The sequence below is a fragment of the Rhinoraja longicauda genome, chromosome 2, assembly GCF_053455715.1.
Source record: "Rhinoraja longicauda isolate Sanriku21f chromosome 2, sRhiLon1.1, whole genome shotgun sequence".
In the NCBI taxonomy this organism is placed as follows: Eukaryota; Metazoa; Chordata; class Chondrichthyes; order Rajiformes; family Arhynchobatidae; genus Rhinoraja; species Rhinoraja longicauda.
The window spans coordinates 26,267,415-26,288,767 of record NC_135954.1 but is presented as its reverse complement, the minus strand read 5'-3'; the positions used below and the strand labels follow the sequence as shown (position 1 = coordinate 26,288,767).

Sequence of the window (21,353 nt, the reverse complement as noted above, 5' to 3'; positions counted from 1 at the left end):
TGAGTTACTCCAGCCTTTGTGTCTTTTTTTGTAAGCCAGCATTTGAAGTTCCTTGTTTCTATTTGAGACATAAATGACGTTCCATTTCACCTTGCAGGAAACAGAACTCAACAATTGGGGGAGGGTTTTCGGCTCTCACAGCTCGGAAACGGCGGTGACAAGGAGCGAAACGGGTCGGAGCAGATAGAAAAAAGCAATGTAAATGAACAGATCGCAGTAGCGGTCATCAGGCTGCAGGAAGATGTGCAGAGTGTGTTGGAACGGCTTCATATTTTGGAAACAGCAGCAGCTGCACGGGTAAGAATTAATCAGTAAACCGGATAGGTAATAATAGTACCCTATGGACTGCTGATCATGTGTCCACTATTCATGATTTAGGGTCACATATTGCAGGATTTCATGGTGCAGCCCTCTAGATGTTCATAGTATATTCTGGTGAACTAAGGGAAAGATGGTACGACATGAATTTGAAGCAACAGGCTTTGAAAATCTAATTAGCTTTCAGTGGAAGTGATGCCTGTGGAAATGTTTTTCTATTTGGAATGGGAAAAAAATATATGGGTAAATTACAATAACAACTGGCAGAAGATGCAGTGATGTTTGGGTAGAAATGTAAAATGTTACTGAAAAAGTGATGAATGGAAAAAGGTCAAGGGAATTTCTTTGACTATTAACTGACTTGGGCCTAATTTGACATGATGTGACAAGAATAATCAGAAGTTTTATAACAATTGGCAGCTGTTAATTTATTTGTACAACCTTTACTTCACTGTGATCATTTAGAGGAACTAAGTTTGTGCTCTTATTGCAGGCCAAGTCAAAAAATACCCAGCCAGATTCTTCCCAATGTGGAAATGCGAAGGTAATTAATATGTTCAATTATCATGATTTTAAGGTGATGAGATTAATGAGGAATATTTGAAGTGGTAGTGCTAGGTTTGTAATTTTTTGACTCGGCAGCTCTTTTGTTCCAAGACATGTTTTCACTATAACCATGAAGGATCGTAAAAGATTTCGCTTAATTTCATTTTTTAATTTAAACTGGTCAAATTGCTTCAAAGGTTGGGCATTATTTGTAAATATGTTTACAAATACATTATATTAAAATTAAATATTAATACATTTCTGTTTGGAAATGGAGAGCAGGAATTGTTTCATGCTTAAAAATGCAATTTGTTTGTTGTTCAAATCCAGGGTCCAGTCTGGTGGCCTTTCGATGTGTCTGGCCGCACTATAGCATTTGCAATTCTTTGGCCTTTCATTGTGCAGCTCTTGGTACACTTTTATTTTCAAAGGAGGAAGAGGTAATTTAAAATAAGTTTATTTGGTCTATGCCTGCCATAGAAATAATGACTGCAAGTGGAATGAACATTTCTAATTTCTGTTGTACATTGCAGAAAACTGAAATAGGTATTCACCTGGGAATGCAAAGATGCTCTAACACTGCAAACACGTGGAAACCATCTTGACAAACCACCTATGCATTCGGCAGTATTTAATCTTCATTTTGCTTTAATACTACCCTGAATAGATACGATATATAACCAAATCTTTTGGTACTACTGTTACTTGAACCAAATAATTACATTCATTGTGGATGAATTTAATAATTGTTGTATTTTGAATTTTAATGTAATGTGATACTTTGCTGGCATAATAAACACTGTATCTGACTGACCATTTAACTGCTTGAGGTATAATTAAAATTGAGTTTAAATTATAAAAAAATACTTTTCCAATGTTTGTAGCAAGAGGTCAGTCAATAAAAATTACAGTATGTCAATAGTTACATAGAAAATAGGTGCAGGGGGAGGCCATTTGGCCCTTCGAGCCAGCACCGCCATTCATTGTGGTCATGGCTGATCATCCACAATCAGTAACCTGTGCCTGCCTTCTCCCTGTATCCCTTGATTCCACTAGCCCCTAGAGCTCTATCTAACTCTCTTTTAAATTCATCCAGTGAATTGGCTTCCACTGCCGTTTGTGGCAGATAATTACACAAATTCACAACTCTCTGGGTGAAAAAGTTTCTTCTCACCTCAGTTTTAAATGGCCTCCCCTTTATTCTTAGACTGTGGCCCCTGGTTCTGGATTTCCCCCAACATTGGGAACATTTTTCCTGCATCTAGCTTGTCCAGTCCTTTTCATAATTTTGTACGTCTCTATAAGACCCCCTCTCATCCTTCTAAACTCCAGTGAATACAAGCCCAGCCTTTCCAATCTTTCCTCACGAGTCCCTCCATCCCAGGGATTAACCTTGTGAACCTACGCTGCACTGCCTCAATAGCAAGGACGTCCTTCCTCAAATTAGGAGACCAAAACTGCACACAATACTCCAGATGTGCTCTCACCAGGGCCCTCTACCACTGCAGAAGGACCTCCTTGCTCCTATACTCAAATCCTCTCGTTATGGCCAACATGCCATTAGCTTTCTTCACTGCCTGCTGTACCTGCACGCTTACTTTCAATGACTGGTGTACAAAGACACCAAGGTCTTGTTGCACTTCCCCTTTACCTAATCTGACACCATTGAGATAATAATCTGCCACCTTGTTTTGCCGCCAAAGTGGATAACCTCACATTTATTTACATTATACTGCATCTGCCATGCATCTGCCCACTCACTCAACCTGTCCAAGTCACCCTGCAACCTCCTAACATCCTCTTCACAGTTCACACTGCCACCCAGCTGTGTCATCTGCAAACTTGCTCGTGTTACTTCTAATTCCATCATCCAAATCATGAATATATATAGTAAATAGTTGCGGTCCCAGCATCAAGCTTTGCGGCACTCCACTCGCCACTGCCTGCCATTCTGAAAAGGTCCTGTTTATTCCTCCTCTTTGCTTCCTGTCTGCCAACCAATTCTCCCTCCATGTCAATACCCTACCCCCAATACCATGTGCTCTAATTTTGCTCACCAACCTCCCGTGTGGGACCTTATCGAAGGCTTTCTGAAAGTCTAGATACACTACATCCACTAGCTCGCCTTCATCCATTTTACTTGTCACATCCTCAAAAAATTCCAGATTAGTCAAGCAGGATTTCCCCTTCATAAATCCATGCTGACTTGGACCAATCCTTTTACAGCTATCCAAATGCGCCATTATTACCTCTTTAACAATTGACTTCAGCATCTTCCCTACCACCGATGTCAGGCTAACTGGTCTATAATTCCATTTCTTCTCTCGCTCCTTTCTTGAAAAGTGGGATAACATTAGCTACCCTCCTATCCACAGGAACTGATCCTGAATCTATTGAATGTTGGAAAATAATCACCAATGCATCCATGATTTCGAGAGCTACCTCGAGTACTCTGGAATGCAGTCCATCAGGCCCTGGGGATTTATCAGCCTTCAGTCCCATCAGTCTACCCAATACTATTCTTGCCTAATGCAAATTTCTTTCAGTTCCTCTGCTCCCTACATCTGGGAGATTGTTTGTGTCTTCCTTCGTGAAGACCGATCCAAAGTACCTGTTCAATCCTCTGCCATTTCTTTGTCATTCATAATAATTCACCTGTTTCTGCCTTCAAGGGACCCACATTTGTCTTTACTAATCTTTTTCTCTTAACATACCTAAAGAACCTTTTACTGTCCTTTATATTCTTGGCCAACTTTGCTAAGTAGCCCGTCTTTCCCTTTTTGCTACCTTCTGTTGTCCTTTGAAAGTCGCCCATCCCTCTGGCTTCCCGCTACTCTTTGCTATGTTATACATTTTTTCTTTTAGATTTATTCCATCTCTAACTTCCCTTGTCAGCTACGGTTGCCTCTTACTCCCCTAAGAATCTTATATATCTTACTCCCCTTAGAATCTTACTCCCCTTAGAATCTTTCTTCCTCTTTGGAATGAAATTATCCTGCATCTTCTCGATTATGCCCAGAAATTCCTGCCATTGCTGTGGTAACCTCAGATGCACCATCATTCCTGCTGGGATCCTTTTCCATTCTACCTTGGCCAGCTCCTCTCTCATGCCTTCATAGTCACCTTTGCTCAGCTGCATCATGACATGCCTGGTTTAATAGTCTCCCTCTCAAATTGCAGATTAAAACTAATCATATTATGGTCACTACCTCCAAGCGGTTCTTTTACCTTGAGTTCCCTTATTAAATCTGGTTCATTGGACAATAAATCCAGAATTGCCTTCTCTCTGATAGGCTCCAGTACAAGCTGCTCTAAGAATCCATCTTGGAGGGGACTGTACAAATTCCCTTTCTTGGGGTTCAGAACCAACTTGATTTTCCCAGTCTACCTGCATATTGAAATCCCCCATAACCACAGTGGCATTACCTTTGTTACATGCCAATTTTAACTCCTGCTGCAACTTACACCCCATATCCAGGCTGCTGTTTGGGGGTCTGTAGATAACTCCCATTAGTGTCTTCTTACTTTTACAATTCCTCAACTCTATCCACAGTGACTCTACATCATCAGTCTGTGTCACCCCTCGCAAGGGACTGAATTCCATCCCTCATCAACAGAGCTACCCCACCTCCTCTGCCCACCTGCCTGTCCTTTCTATAGGACATGTAACCCTGCATATTGAGTTCCCAGTCCTGATCCTTCTGCAGCCACATTCCTGTAATCCCCACAATGTCATATCTACCAATCTCTAACTGAGCCTCAAGCTCATCCACTTTACTTATACTTTGCGGATTCATATATAATGCTTTTAATCCTTTGCTCATCTCACCTTTCACATCGATTCCTATTACATCTGGCCATTCTCTCCTATTTCTTCATGAGCTTTCTGTCCCGTTAATTCTGGGGTCTTTAACTTTTTCTATACTCTCTTTCCCTTTAACTCCATCCTTGACTATCCCTTTTGAACCCCCCCCCCGCTATTTAGTTTTAAATCATCCCTTGTAGCAGTGGCAAACCTACCTGCCAGAATGCTGTCCCCCGCCTGTTGAGGTGCAACCCGTCCCCTTTGCACAATTCACCCTTACCCCAAAACAGATCCCAGTGGTCTAAGAATCTAAATCCCTGCCCCCTGCACCAGCTCCTCAGCCACACATTCAGATTCCCTGTCTCCCAGTTCTTCATCTATGTCATTAATGAGCTAAGAAGTAAATGCCAAGTCTTCAACTTGGCCACTGAGCAAACATTCTTCAATGTTCCCTCAACTCACTCTCAAAAAAGGACTGGACAAGTGAGATGCAGGAAAAATGTTTCCAATGTTGGGTGAGTCCAGAACCAGGGACCATAGTCTTAGAATAAAGGGGAGGCCATTTAAAACTGAGGTGAGAAGGAACTTTTTCACCCAGAGAGTTGTGAATTTGTGGAATTCTCTGCCACACTGGATAGATTTAAGAGAGAGTTAGATAGAGCTCTAGGAGCTAGTGGAATCAAGGGATATGGGGAGAAGGCAGGCATGGGTTATTGATTGTGGATGATCAGCCACGATCACAATGAATGGCAGTGCTGGCTCGAAGGGCCAAATGGCATCCTCCTGCACCTATTTTCTATGTTTCTATGTAACTCCCACTTCCAAACATTTCTCTAGTCCCATCAATTAGTATTTGAGATATTGCAATGCTGAAAAACATGCCAACCAATGACTACTCATAATATTTCATTGTTTATTAAGCAACTTTGGACATGTATATAATAAATCCAAGTACTTTCTTTCCTTTTTACTCTCAGATCAAAAACAGTTGCCAGATAAGCAGCACTATTGATCTAGATTTTTGGGATTGCTGAATCTATTATCAGTTTATTTGAATGATTTGTTGGATTTGTCTTGTCAATTGCTTTGATTTTGTTTAAAGGCTATATGTAGTAAACTGCTTTCTAGCAGCATAAATGTGATTATGTAATTGGACATTTAATGTACTCAGGAGATAGTGTTTACATGTCCTTTCTAATGCATGTAACTTTATTTAACTAAACTGTGAAGTCTATTGTGTCATTGCTGTTAAGTTGTACAAATTATAGACTGAAAGTGCAATATTTTTCAATTGCATTGTTAAAATTGCAAATTGTAGAAAAGTTATCTAATGGAAATTTACTACTTATATTAAAATGACTTACAATAATTAATTTAATAAAGCACACTTAATATTACAAGCATTTTTATGATTATTAGAATTCTACCAAAATCTTGGGCCCATTTAAGAAAACAATTAAGCATGGAAAAGATAGATTATAGCTTGAAGCACAATAAATAATATTTTTATCATGAGCCACAATTTTGATGGATTTTTTTTAAAGCTCCCACCCTTTTGATCTCTCATGCTCTTTAAATTCTTTACTTATTGCAGCAGTTATAGAAGCAATTAGCATTTCTAACAATCAGTCTGAAGAAATAATTTAACTTCTCTATTACCATGTGGGGAAAAAAGGAACAGCAGATTCTGCAGATAAGGAAGGGAACGACCTTTAAAAAAAATGTAAACTCTGTGGTACCAACAGAAATAGAAAAGTAGTAAAACAGACATCCTATCCGTGACTTCAAATTGTTCAGAGTGAATGATTATGGATGAGAAAATAAGATCAAAGGATAGACCCTTCAGCCACTGTAAGGTTACGTAGGCAGGAATGGACAGAGGACATTATATGACTCTAACTGCACTGGAAATATAAAACTAACAAGGGTTCCCTTCTTCAATCTTGCTCACAAATCCACATAACCACAGAGTGAACACAGTGGAGAACTTGAATTTAAAAAAGTCGAGCTGCATAAGAACACGCAATTTGGTGCGGTAAACAATAATTAAAATGACTTTCTGCATGATCAAGGTGTGGTAGTGGGAAGGTCATAAGAATGGGCAAGACAAGAGATGGCCAAAAACATGGATATCACAACTGTATGAACGATTGTTGCTTGTTGAAAAGTATTCAACTCAAGGCTTAAGGGTTTTATATCCAAAGATGCAATGTGAACAAATGCTTTTGTGTATGGTCTGTTATCATATTGTTCAAGTGACTGGCATTGCATTCAGAAGCCTTGTTCATTGTCCTAGGAGATGGTTTTTAAACTTCAAATTAAAATAATAAATGCAGATGCTGGAAATCCAAAATAAAAACAGAAAATACTGAAAAAACTCAGCACATCAGGATGCATATTGGGGAAGAGACCTGATAATACCAAGTGCAGACACGGCGATTATTTCGCTGAACACCTCTGCTCAGTCCATCTAAACCTACCTGATATCCCGGTTGCTAAACACATTACCTCCCCCTCCTATTCCCACAGTGGCCTTTCTGTCCTGAGCCTCCTCCATTGTCAGAGTGAGGCCCAGCACAAATTGGAAGAACATCACCTCATATTTTGCTTGGGCAACTAACACCCCAGCAGTATGAACATTGGCTTCTCTAACTTCAAGTAACTCTTGCTTTCCCCCTCTCCATCCCTCCCCAGTTCTCCGACCACACTTTCTCTTGTTTGATTTGTTTGTTACCTTCTCCCAGCTAACAAGAATCTATTCTACATGTTCCTTGATCTCCATTCCCTTTGTCCTGTTTTCCCAACTTACACTTCATTATCTATGCTCTCCCTCTCCCTCTCCCCTGATATCAGTCTGAAGGGTCTTGATCAAAAAAGTCACTCGTTCCTTCTTTCCAGAGATGCTGCCTGTCCCGCTGAGTTACTCCAGCATTTTGTCTCTATCTTTGGTTTAAACCAGCATCTGTAGTTCCTTCCTACACTGAAATAGCTGGGTAGATTAATGTTGTTTAATCCAATTACCCGTGGTACATAACTGTAGCATTAGTGAATCTAATGTTGAATGCATACTTAAGCACCGGTAAAAATCTAATAATGAACTCACTTGGTTGTCAAGGACCATTAATATGTTCAAGAAAGTCTTTGGGAGACATTAAAGAACATCTCTCTTCCAACTACTGTCATTTCAGTTGAATGCTAATGTTCATTGCAGAATGAAAACAAGAACACAGTACTTTAGTGACAAAATTATAAATACCAAGGTAAATGTTCAAACAACAGGCATCATTTCAAACTTGCTCCCAAGGTTTACAGAAATCCCAATGACACCTATTATTATTTTTTATTTGAATCACCATAGGTTACATAATCTTACAAAAAAGTCCATAGGAGTAGATTATATATATTTATATATATATATATTATCAAAAATGATATCAGTAATTGTCAAAGGTCATTTGCTAATCTGTATATTCATAATTGATTAAATAGGACAAGAGGAAGCACTCACGGATGCCCTTTGTGATCACTATTGACCAAATGTATTATCTAGGAACTTTGGAGAAAGATTTAAAGCAGCCACCAGGACAAACAAACATTAATTGGAATGAAGAAATTAGCAGCTTTAATTCTTATTTGAGGGGCTTCAGGCCAGCTAATGCACGGAGCAGTTAACTCCATCCTTTAACATTTATTTAGCAAGATTACTGATGGGTGACTGACCTAGAAATGAATAGCTCTGACAAAGATTTCAATTGGATCTGATACACAAATGAATAAAAGCATACAGCATTTTTTGGACATACCCATACCAACATAAATTAAAACGACATCATCAGTATTTAAAATTAGCAGTATTTAGTTGTCAGGCTCGTAGATATAAAGTGCATCTGCAAGATGGGGGGGGGGAGGAGAGAGAGAAGGGGGTATTCGTTGGAGAGAATTTAGGGAGGGTCTGAAAAACTTGGTCTGGTACACAATAATCAAAATTGTCTAGCTGTCTGGAAAACTGGGAACTGCTTTGAATAAATGTTAAGGAATAAGCAGTAAATGAATAATAGTCTTTATAAACAATGGCTTTCAAAATAATCTGGACCATTTTGAATAAATCGGTTGAAAATTTAAATGATAAATGTAACAAAAGATAAATTTTACTATTACCAAAACAATAATTAGTATTAGGTTTAGTATCAATTTTATATTCAAATGTGTAAATTTTGCTCTCATTCCCACGTGCCATCTAAATTTAGGCAATGGGCGTGCTACAAGCTGAAACCTGACACAGTAAGGTGTTGTGCATTATTCCTGGCTTCAAAATACGTAGTATCTGTTTCATCATCTGGTTGTGGGACAAAAGGCATGGGACAATTCTGCAAATTGTCCCAGTCGATATTGTGGAAAAGTGAATGCTTCTTGAGGTCTGAAAGAAAATTAAAAAGGTGTCACTCACTTATTTCATTGAGCTGGAATTCCATTATATAGAACAGTGGAGTGGTATTCCATTATATAGAACAGGCCCTTCAGTCCATGATTGGGTGAGTGGCAGGAGAATAGATTACCAACATGTAGAGCTGCAAAAACATGCAAGCACAAGCAGCTCTCTTGATCAGCAAGCCATTCACCCTAACCATTCCTTCTTTCCACCAAGAGTGCAACTCAGCCATGGTGCATAGCTTGTACAAGATTATTACTGTTACTCATCTCGATCACTGGAAGGACACATGAACCAATGTGAGTGAACTCGCACAAGCCACTGGAGCCCTGGTTACACTTACTGGGCTACGATGGCCAGGCCAAGTAGGTCATATGTCTCATGCACTCTCTGAATTCTATTATGGGAAGAGCTCATTAATCAGGCATTATACATTAAACAGGCATTATACAAGGATGTGCTCAAAGCTGCTTTGCAAAAAAATGTAACATCTCCATTGACTACTGACACTATGATCCCTCATTATTCAAAGTGGAAAAGAACAAACAGCAGAAGAACAAACAGCTTCACAAACTGCTCAGCCCGTTGGTCACAACAAACCCCAACCTTGGAAGGGTCAGCGGGTCCTGAATTAGCCACATCAAAACTGTAGTGGAAATAAGTCACCCTTGATCCAGAGGGGTCTGTCTAAGAACAAACCCATAGCCTTTGACAAGAACAGCAGATGCTTAATCATTCTTAATGGTATCATCCCTCACTCCCTCCCAGAGAACAATTTGGTGAACCCCCATTGCACCCTCCATCACAATTATCCTGACCTGAAAATATGAACATATATTGGCATTTCTTCATTGTCACCAAGCCAAATCCTAGAAATCTTTACCCAACAACAGTAATAAACAGCTCAATGTGATTCAACACAATTCAAGGACAGAAGTTTTCCAGGGATTTTCACATCCCCAAAATTATATAAATAGCAGTATTTTCAATTCCATCAGTAATAGGTTGGACAGTCACCATGGCCGTATGAACCTAAAAATCAGGTTTGACAGATTTGTTAAGATTTTTAAGATTTCAAGGAGAATAGGTAAAGGGGAAATGAGGGACATACTCAGAAGGTCTTTGGATTGGTTGCATTAACTCTCTTGGGAAGAGAATTCCAAAGGTTAATCGCCCTGAAGATTCTTTTATTCTCAGTCCTAACTCCTGACTTCTTATTTGAGACATCCTGGGAAAACATATCTCTGCTTCTACTTTGTTAAAGCCCATTAGAACTATGCTTGTTTCAAAGAGATCAGTTCTCATTCTTCCAATCTCCTGAGAATGCAAGATTAGTCTGCTTAATCTTTCCTCGAAGCATAATCCCCAATCCATCCTAAGAATCAAATTGTTGAATCTTCATTCGACTTTCTCAATCACAAGTATATCCTTTCTCTGGTAAATAGACCAAGATCTGGAGATCTCACCTGGGCCTTTTGTGTTTACAATAGGATTTGTATACAAGAGTAAAGGCATCCTCTTCTAATCAAGCCACTTATTCTCTACCTGCAGTTTGACGTCCAGGTTGCATACAAGAACTAAGTTCTCTATATACCAATACCTTTCAATCTCACAATTTAAAAAAATCTTTAGGTCCTTTATGTTTCCTCCACAAACGTTTTATTCAATCCACCTTGTCCTTGCCCATTTTTCTTAGCCTGCCTACAATCCCTGAAGTCATTTTGTATCGTTCATGTAGTCTCATTACAACCCATTTAACTTGAATATATTTAGTTCGTTCTCAACAATATCATTGGTACACAGTGTGAAGAGCTGGGGCAGAGCATCAATGCCTACAGTATTCTGATAATCACGCCTCCCAAACCAATAATGACTCATTTACTCCTACATTCCATTTTATTTTTATTAATCAATCCCCAATACTCTAATTTTGTTTAATGAACTTATGTGCACAAATCTCTACCCAAGATTCAACGAGTATATTCAAGACAAGTTTTGGACATTAATTGACTCAAATGCCTTGGTTTGGAACAGCAAAGTGTTGCCAGGATAAAAGATCAGCCACCGAATGGCTGCTTGGCCTAATTGTTCTATTTCTTTTGTTCTTATAACCTTTTTATTGTGTCTAGAAATCTTATGTTCTATGAGTCAAATAGCATAAGCATTACTCTTGCATTTCCTGAATTGGTGAATACAAGGTTGGATCCATAAGATTTCTCAACTACTAAAGAGTACATCTACAATCATGTAGACACAAATTGCTGGAGTAACTCAGCGGATCAGGCAGCATCTCTGGAGAGAAGGAATGGGTGACGTTTCGGGTCGAGACCCTTCTTCAGACGCGAGTTATATGTTTCAATAAGATCCCCTCTCATCATTCTAAATTCCATCGTATACAAGCCTAGTCGCTCCAGTCTTTCAACATACGACAGTCCCGCCATTCCGGGAATTAACCTAGTGAACCTACGCTGCACGCCCTCAATAGCAAGAATATCCTTCCTCAAATTTGGAGACCAAAACTGCACACAGTACTCCAGGTGCGGTCTCACTAGGGCCCTGCACAACTGCAGAAGGACCTCTTTGCTCCTATACTCAACTCCTCTTGTCATACTGCAAATTTGATAGATTTTATACCATCGGCAAATAAATGCACTTCTGCCCCATGGCATTATATATACATTCCTTCTCTCCAGAGATGCTGACTGTCCCACTGAGTTACTCCAGCATTTTGTGTCTATATAATGTTAAATACTGTCTATAAATACTGTTAGCATCACGACATCTTTGACAAAAAAGCCAAGCAATTTTTCAAAATATTCAGCACCTCAGACTTCCGATTAATGCTCATTCTAAAGCTTAAGTTATGTATTTTAACTTGTACAAATAATATTCCAAATTATGTCAAGATGCCTCATTTTGCAACAATACAGTATCTGTCCCAAAGGAAGACCCAAAGAGATTCCCTCATTAACCAGTTAGGATTCATATTGGAACAAAAGGGAAGATAGTGAAAATGGGTCAATTCAGGTTCAGAAAGCAATAAGAAGTGAAACACTAATTGGATTGAGTGAAATATGCAATTTTTTATTATTTTTTTAATAGCCAGTATTTTAATAAATGAGGCTAAATAATTAATTTATTGTTTTGATAGTAGTTGCACCCATAATGGCAAGACAATTTGGTGCAATAAGATTGATTCAATAAAAAGAAACTTAAAAAATAGAATTCAGAAATTGGACATCATTGCAGCTTAATCAATTAGAGGTCAATTGGGACTGAAAAATTCTTGAGGGCCATGAATCTTTGTAATTCTCCACCTCAATGGACAACAGATTGGGAGAGAAAATGGAGTGGAGTTCAAGGATCAATCATAATCTGATAAATGATGGAACAAGACTCCTCATATTTCTTGTGTTTTAATGCTCAAGACAGTGCCAGTAGCTTCACTGTAACTTTGATACAAACCAATTTGATTCTTCAAAATATCCAGCATCTCATTTCTGATATTTCTTTAACTATGAAATAATGACAACACAACCAATGAAATCTCTTCAATCGTTCTATTTCCCTTAAATTCAAACCTTTTAATCCAGCTCTTTTGAAACACTCAATAGTCAATAGAATCTCAATTGCATTTTGTGAATCTTTGGACAATTGTTCTTCACCTTCTGGCCACGGGATATCTGTAGAAATAAGAGTCCATAATTAAAACAATATTTCATTTATGTAATGCCTTTTAATATTTAAAAAACTTTTCCAAGTACTTCATATGGGCAGTAAACAAAATTTGGCAAAGCAAAAAGATACTTAAAGCTAATCTCTTTTGACTTAAAGGATAACCTTCGAGGTGAAAGGAATGAAGTCAGAAAATTTGTCTTTCAAGAGGAAATGAAGTCAGGTTAATTGGGGAAATGGTTATTGGTGGTGGATGGACTGGTTCCGGAAGAGATTTCCAGAGCTTAGAACCATTGTAGCTAAAGACATACACAATGATGGAACTATAAGAGGCAACATTGTAGCAGCATAGGATTCTGGAGGATTGTAGATATGGATACATGATATTAAGGGGCAACATAGGATTAGATGAAAAGGATGAGAATTTTAAACTTGAGTGGTGGTGTGACTGGTAGGCAATGCAGGTCAACAAGATGGGCAAACGGAAGTGTGACATAGAATAGATATGAGTGTTCGGATCACCTAAGGGCGGAAGTGGCGGCGCCTAACGGCTGCGGCTCGCTAGCAGTCTGTTCGTCTTTTTTTCCTTTTTTTTTTGTTGTGTGTCGGTGTTGGGATGGTTTTTGTTTTTTTTTGGTTGTGTATGTGTGGGGGGATGGTGGTGTGGGTGGGGGGGTGGTGGTGTGGGTGGGGGAAACCTTTCTCTTTTAGGTCTCTTCCTCACGGCGCGGGGTGCGGCTCGGCTGCGGGGCCTTCCATCGCACGGTGCGGCTCGGCCGCTGGACTTAACATCGCCCGGCGCGGCTTGGCCGCTGGACTTAACAGTGCCCGGTGCGGCTTGGCCGCGGGGCCTTCCATCGCCCGGTGCGGCTCGGCCGCGGGGCCTAACATCGCTGGTGCGGCTCGGCCGCTGGACTTAACAGTGCCCAGTGCGGCTCGGCCGCAGGGCCTAACATCGCTGGTGCGGCTCGGCCGCTGGACTTAACAGTGCCCGGTGCGGCTCAGCCGCGGGGCCTAACATCGCTGGTGCGGCTCGGCCGCTGGACTTTTCATCGCTGGTGCGGCTCGGCCGCGGGGCCTAACATCGCCCGGTGCGGCTCGGCCGCGGGGCCTAACATCACCCAGTGCGGCTCGGCCGCGGGACTTAGCTGCGCTCGGCTCGGCCGCGGGGCCTTCAATCGCCCGGCTCGGCCGCGAGACGTCTCAGCGCCCGGTGCGACTCGGCCGCGGGGACTTCCATCCCCTTGCGGGGACTGTGCGGGTCGGTCGGGGACGAGCTGTCTGTCCGTGGGCGTGGGGAAGAGAGTGGAAGTTTTGTTGCCTCCATCACAGTGAGGGGGTGTTTGGAGTCACTGTGATGGACGTTTGTGTTGGGGTCATGTGTCTTGTGTTCTTTTTTGTGTGTGACTGCTATGTAGTTTCGTTCGGTACCTTGGTACCGAATGACAAATAAAGCTTTGTTGAACTGTTAAACAAAATGCGCTGGGAAAAGAGTGCGAAAAAGCAAAGATACCACAGAAGTGTCCTCTTGCTATAAATAGCTGCCCCCCACCATCAGTACTTTAAGGAAAATTCACTAGTCTGAAACATTAACCACGTTTTTCTCTCCTCAGTAAACATTTTGGAAATATTCACATTTCAGGATTTCAACCTTCAAATATTTTGTCTTTATGGAATGGTTCAAGACTAACTCTAAATTTCAGTCCACAATTAATAATACATTTATACATTTTATTTATATAGCGCTTTTCATATACTCAAAGACGCTTTATAGAGATTTTGAGAACATAGGGAAATGAATAAATAGATAAATAAGTAAATAAATAAATGAACAGAGAAAGGAGACAGAAGGTGAGGTGACCTTCAGTGGTTGAAGGCAGTACTGAACAGGTGAGACTTCAGCGATGTTTTGAATGTGGTGAGTGTGGGGGAGTCTCTAACGGTTTGGGGTAGTGAGTTCCATAGGGTGGGAGCAGCGATGGAGAAAGCCCTGTCCCCCCAGGATCTGAGTTTAGTCCGGATGTGGGGGGATAGGAGATTGGCAGCGGCAGAGTGGAGGGTGCAGGTGGGAGTGTGCCTGTGGAGGAGGTCGGTCAGGTAGGATGGGGCCAGGTTATGGAGGGCTTTGTAGGTTATGAGGAGGATTTTGTACTGGATTCTCTGGGGGATGGGGAGCCAGTGGAGTTTATAAAGGACGGGGGTGATATGGTCACGGATCGAGGAGTGTGTGAGTAGACGGGCAGCGGAGTTTTGAATGTATTGAAGTTTATTGATGATTTTTGAGGGTGCGCCATAGAGGAGGCTGTTGCAGTAGTCCAGACGGGAGGTGATGAAGGCGTGGATGAGGGTTTCTGCAGCTGTGGAGGAGAGGGATGGACGGAGACGGGCAATGTTTTTGAGGTGGAAGAAGGCTGTCTTTGTGATGTGTTTGATGTGTTTGTCGAAGGAGAGGGTTTGATCAAGGATGATTCCAAGATTTCGGATGTGAGGTGAGGTGGATACTGGGAGACCATCAATGTTGAGGATGAAGTTTTGGGTGGATTTGGTGAGCATTTTTGGACCAATGATGATGATTTCAGATTTGTTGCAATTGAGTTTGAGGAAGTTTGATTGAAGCCAAGATTTTATTTCAGTAATGCAGTTTGTCAGTGTAGAGTGTGTGGTGGAGGAGATTGACTTGGTGGAGATGAGGAGCTGGATATCATCGGCGAAGTGGAGTGGTAATTGAAGTGGTATTCCAGTACTGAAAAAGTATTATCCTTCACTGTAAATGCTAGCTTTTTTGCCTGTATCGGTGATGGACATAAACGTTAAATATCCCATTTAAAAGCAAGAAATGTTGTTGCTTGTGAGCAATCTCTGCACTAAATGTTTAGTCTAAAGGTAAACCTAATAATGAGCTTTCAGTCTCGCCTAATGAAATGCTAGGCTGTGGACTCTTGTTGGATTTTTCAGGTTCCATAACAGCGAAGCGACACTGAATTTTCAAGCTGCTGTACCATCAGTGGCGGGCCTCAAGTAGCGCATTACTTTGGATCACTTGAACATACATGTTATACGAGAATTTTGCCCGAACAATCCATGACCCATAGCGCTATGTTTAAAGCCCATAGCGCTGTGGCCAGTAGCGCTATATTTTGGACCCAGAGCGCTGAAGCCGACAGCGCTTTGTTTATTCAAAAAATGCTGGAGTAACTCAGGTCAGGCAGCATCTCGGGACAGAAGGAATGGGTGACATTTCGGGTGACGGAGGCAGAGAGAGGTGTGCTGCTGTAAAACGGACCCCGCGCAGACCGAGACAAGTATTGTTTTTGTTCTCTCTCTTGCCAATAAATCTGATTTGTAACTAAACAGAGGAGTGTGCCTTTTTTCTGTTTTACTAGTCAGATCTTTGAACCTGTTCCCTTGTCACAATACATTACATCAAAAGAACATTACATCATTAGGACTCTATTCCTTGGAACGCAGGAGGATGTGGGTGATTTTATAAAGGTGGATAAAATTGTGAGAGGAGTAGATCGGATACTCTCTTGCCCAGAGTAGGGGAATCTAGAACCAGAGGACATAGGTTTAAGGTGAGGGGGAAAAGATTTAATACAAATCTGAAAGGTAACTTTTTCACGCAGAGGGTGCTGGGTGTATGGAACAAGCTGCTGGAGGAGGTAGTTGAGTCAGGTACTATCACATTTAAGAAACATTTTGACATGCACATGGATAGGACAGATTATGAGGAATGAGGGCAAAATGCAGGTAGGTGGGACTAGAGTAGATGAGGCAAGTTGGGCCGAAGGGCCAGTTTCCACGTTGTAAAACTATGATTCTATAACATTGAGTTCTATGTAACAATTTTATATATAGTTAGCCCCTTCTAAAGCAAAATGCATTAAAAAAGGATTTACCTCTGTTCAAGATATTCTGAAAGACTTGTTGAGGTGTTTCATCATTGAAGGGAGGAATGCCCGTAAGAAACTCAAACAAACAGACTCCAAGAGCCCACCAATCCACTGCTGGACCTAGGTCATCATAGAAGAAAAATTATATCCAACTCTCCAAATAAACACAAATGGTAGAAGTCAAAATATTGCATTTGGTGAAAATCTGAAACATGGAGACAAAAATAAACTTAATATCCTTTCCACAGTTACTCTATCAAGGCACCTCAGCCTGAAGAAGGGTCTCGACCCAAAACATCACCCATTCCTTCTCTCCAGAGATGCTGCCTGCCCCGCTGAGTTATTCTAGCTTTTTGTATCTATCTTCGGTTTAAACCAACATCTGCAGTTCCTTATTAAATACTTCAGATTATTGTGTTTCAATCAAGACTCCTCTTACCTTCTTCAGGAGGGGAGGGGAGGCGGGATGGGGGAGGGGAGGGAAGGAGGGGAGGTGAGGAGGGGAGAGGGTGCTGCACCAATGCAGGAGAGGTTTGAGCCCAACGGGTCCCCTTGGTCTAGTTCTAATTAAAATTAACTAAGATCTGTAGTAATCTGTAGTTAATTAATCTACTCGTGCAAGTTTTGTGATCTCAGCCAACAGTATTTCCATCCATTAGTTGACTTGAGGTTGTTTTACTTAAACAGAACATGTCTCCTGCTCAGAAGAAGATGATCAATGGTAATTTCAGTGGTCCAAATTTCTGTGGTCCAGCACCAGCCAGACTAGGGAGTTTCAACAGATTATATTTATTTGACATTTTTAACTCTTTCTTCTTTTCAAATATCTATAGAGCTACTGAGTATTTCCAATATTTTCTATTTTGATAGCATCAAGTTTCATGTACAAGATATTAAAAATAGTCAGAAAACAAATTGCTGGAGGAAATCTGCAAGTCACCCGCCAAGTTTCTCAAGCAGTTTGGGTTTTGCTCAAGATTCCACCATCTGCAGCCTCTTGTGTCTCCATTTAAAATGGTCGCTTCTCTTACCATGTGTCATCCTCAGGATAAGTTCGGGGGCCAAGTAATCTGGTGTTCCCAGAATTCTATCCCACTCTGCTGGAGCCGGACCTCTCCGCACACTTTTGGGAGTTCTATAAGGAGTTTGCATAATCGCTGGCAGTGGAGTCTGAATCGTTACAAAATAGGAAAAAAAATGAGGATCGCAATTAAATGGAACATGCAGATTATGAGGAAAAATGATCCTGGCAACCCCACATATTAAAAAAAAATACAAGAACACCAAGATTTTGAGATGGAATTTTTAAAAAGGCCATTTCTACAAGTCAGGATTCACAGATGGAGGGAACAGAAAATAACCATTTTCGTTGCATGTAATAAACTTGAAAGAGTTTCCTGCAAACCTACAAATAGTATAGGTTGGATTGACCTGCGCCAACAATTTTAAACCATGAAGAGCATGTGAGCGTGTATTAAAATTGAATGTAAATTTAGGATTGTTGTCTAAATGGGTTTAGTCAGATGCCTGTCCTGGAACATTGGTGTAATGAGATTTCTTCCAGACATCAAATCTGTAGTATTATAAACATGGCACAAAAGTGGGTGGTATTGTGGATAGTGACGATGGTTGTCAAAAATTGCAGCAGGATCTTGATCGGTTGGTCAGGTGGGCTGAGGAATGGTTGAAAAGGAATGGAATTTAACACAGAGAAATGTGATGTGTTGCATTTTGGGAGCACTAACATCGGCAGAACTTACACAGTGAATGGTAGAGCTCTGGGGAGTGTTGTGGAGCAGAGGGATATAGGAGTTGAAAGTGGCTTCACAGGTAGATTGGGTGGTCAAAAAGGTTTTTGGCACTTCGGCTTTCATCAGGTCAGAGTATTGAATGTAGAAGTTGGGAGGTCATGTTACAGTTGCATAAGACGTTTGTGAGGCCTCATAACTGCCCGAGGAAGTCGTTGAGGCAGGTCCTATGGCAACATTTAAGAAACATTTGGACAGGTACATGGAGAGGACATGTTTAGGGGGATATGGGCAAAACACATGAGGGGGGGACTAGTGTTGATGGGACATGTTGGCCGGTGTGGACGAGTATTGTGTTCATTAGTTGACTTGAGGTTATTTTACTTAAACAGAACATGTCTGCTGCTCAGAGGAAGATGATCAATGGTAATTTCAGTGGTCCAAATTTCTGTGGTCCAGCACCAGCCAGACTAGGAAGTTGGACACATTAGAGGCAGGAAACATGTTCCCAATGTTGGGGGAGTCCAGAACCAGGGGCCACAGTTTAAGAATAATGGGTAGGCCATTTAGAACGGAGATGAGGAAAAACCTTTTCAGTCAGAGAGTTGTAAATCTATGGAATTCACTGCCTCAGAAGGCAGTGGAGGCCAATTCTCTGAATATATTTAAGAGAGAGCTAGATAGCAGAGTCAGGAGGTACGGGGAGAAGGCAGGAACGGGGTACTGATTGAGAATGATCAGCCATGATCACATTGAATGGTGGTGCTGGCTCGAAGGACCGAATGGCCTATTCCTGCACCTATTGTCTATTGTCATAGGTTTAAGGTGAGGGGGACAAATTTAATAGGAACCTGAGGGGCAACATTTTATACAAAAAAGGTAGTGGTTGTATGCAACATGCTGCCCGAGGAAGTCATTGAGGCAGGTCCTATTGCGACATTTAAGAAACATTTGGACAGGTACATGGAGAGGACATGTTTAGAGGGATATGGGCAAAACACATGAGGGGGGACTAGTGTTGATGGGACATGTTGGCCGGTGTGGACAAGTTAGACCGAAGGGCCTGTTTTCACGCTGCAAAACTCTATGACTCTATATGGCAAAACAAGTACACTCCTTGATTGTGGCAGCACAAGTAGACAGGATGTTAAAGGCAGCGCATGGCACATTTGCTTTCATCAGTCATGGCAATGAGTATAAAAGTGGGAAAGTCATGTTGTAGCTGTATAAAACTACGGTCAGCCACATTTTTAATATGGTGTCAAGTTCTGGCTGCCACGCTATAGGAAGGATGTGGACGCTTTGGTGAGAGTACAGAAGATGCCCACAAAGATGTTGCCTGGATTGGAGTGCATTCAGGCTGGCTATTCTATGTTCTATGACTGTGAACTAGAAGCAGGAATAAGTCACCTAGTACCTGAAGCCTCGTTCACCATTTTATAAAATTATGGCTGATCTGACTTTAACCTTGATGCTGCATTCCTATCTGTCACATAACTTTTTAACTTCTTGTTCATCAAGTATCTATTAAGCTTAATTATATTAAAAGACACTTCCACTGTCTTAGATTGGTTCTCCTGCATCCATGTCAAGACCCCTCAGGATTTTGTATGTGTCAATCAAGCCTCTACTTCTCCATCAAACAAATTTCTATGCTTCTTCCCCATCACACCATCCCTGATGTACTCAATTAAGTCCTCATTTACTCTCCTAAACTCTATTAAGTTCAATTAATAACCTAAGGCCATGTGTGGTTCCTTTGTAATACCTGCTTTCTCCACAAGATGCAGATTTTAAACTAATGGACCACTGGTGGACATGCACGATCACAAAAACTGTATTAAAAGTTTGCTGTGTCACAGACTCATGTTGCATAGAAACATGCCCTTCAGCTGAACTCATCCACAACGATCAAGATGCCCCATCTAAGATAGTCCCATTTGCCTGCTTCTGGCCTATATCACTAAACCCTTCCTTTCCATCAATATGACCAAATGTCTTTTAAAATGTTATTATATTTGTCTTAACTACTTCCTCTGGCAGCTCATTCCATATACCTACCACCCTCCGAATGAAAAAGTTGCCACTCCGGTTCCTATTCAATCTTTCCCCTCTCACCTTAAACCTGTGCTCTCTAGTTTTTGATTACTCTACCCAGAGAATCAGATTCTGTGCATGGACCCTATCCATTCCCCTCACGAGTTTACAGGTGTCTATAAGTTTTAGTTTATTTTAGTTTATTGTCACACGTATCAAGATAGTGAAAAGCTTTTTTGGTGTGTGATATCCAGTCAGTGGAAAGACTATATTTGCTTACAATCAAGCCATCCACATTGTACAGATACAGGACAAAGGGAACAATGTTAAGTGCAAGATAAAGTAACCTCTCAGCCTCATACACTTCAAGGAATAAAGTCCTAGCCTGCGCAACCTCTCCCTGTAGCTCAGGCCTTTGAGTCTTGGCAACATCCTCATAACTCTTTCCAGCATAATAGCATTTTTCATATAGCTGGGTAGCCAAAACCAAACAACACTCAAGTGCACAGTTCCCCGGAGCTTTCCTGACGAGTGGGGCCTAGCTCTCCAGTTGGCCTGGATGCCCACCACAGATGTCAACGGGGCCCATGCCATGAGAGTGTGGAGGGACCCGCGAGCAACCGCCAAGAGCGACGGGGGGCTAGAGAGCAGAGGATGGGCCGCCGAGAACGGGTGGGGGTGGGGCAGGCTGGGGGAGGCGGAGGCATGCTGTCACGTGCTGCATCAAGCAGCAGATAAAACTGTTCAATTAACTTTTGTAACTTTGTCGGCGCCAATAGGTAGCGACACTTGTGTACTGCCAAGGTGAGGTCTGCTGCATGATTTTACTGGTTTGTATGCAAAACAAAGCATTTCACTGTACCTAGGTACATATGACAAAAAAGTATCATTGGATTTACCAT

The 21,353-nt window shown here is 41.2% G+C and overlaps 2 protein-coding genes across 8 annotated transcripts in view; one reads left to right on the top strand and one right to left on the bottom strand.

Annotated features, from left to right (window-relative positions):
• acbd5a (acyl-CoA binding domain containing 5a) overlaps positions 1-6,025 on the top strand; it is a 58,643-nt gene extending 52,618 nt beyond the window's left edge. For 2 of the 4 annotated variants that reach the window (XM_078415996.1, XM_078415984.1), the window contains 4 exons: positions 98-297; positions 812-862; positions 1,195-1,304; positions 5,647-6,025. In XM_078415996.1, coding sequence (XP_078272122.1) covers positions 98-297; positions 812-862; positions 1,195-1,304; positions 5,647-5,668 — 383 coding nt within the window. In that variant the 3' untranslated portion in view covers positions 5,669-6,025. Of the gene's footprint in view, positions 1-97; positions 298-811; positions 863-1,194; positions 1,309-1,397; positions 1,912-5,646 lie in introns of those variants that run through there. The other 2 variants (XM_078415991.1, XM_078416004.1) reach the window with 2 other exon arrangements.
• A 1,339-nt stretch (positions 6,026-7,364) lies between these two features.
• The window catches only part of mastl (microtubule associated serine/threonine kinase-like), a 39,997-nt gene continuing 26,008 nt past the window's right edge, over positions 7,365-21,353 (bottom strand). For all 4 annotated transcript variants that reach the window (XM_078415962.1, XM_078415954.1, XM_078415969.1 and 1 more), the window contains 4 exons: positions 17,698-17,836; positions 16,673-16,786; positions 12,680-12,781; positions 7,365-9,086 (listed from right to left, as the gene is read on the bottom strand). In XM_078415962.1, coding sequence (XP_078272088.1) covers positions 8,929-9,086; positions 12,680-12,781; positions 16,673-16,786; positions 17,698-17,836 — 513 coding nt within the window. In that variant the 3' untranslated portion in view covers positions 7,365-8,928. The remainder of the gene's footprint in view (positions 9,087-12,679; positions 12,782-16,672; positions 16,787-17,697; positions 17,837-21,353) is intronic.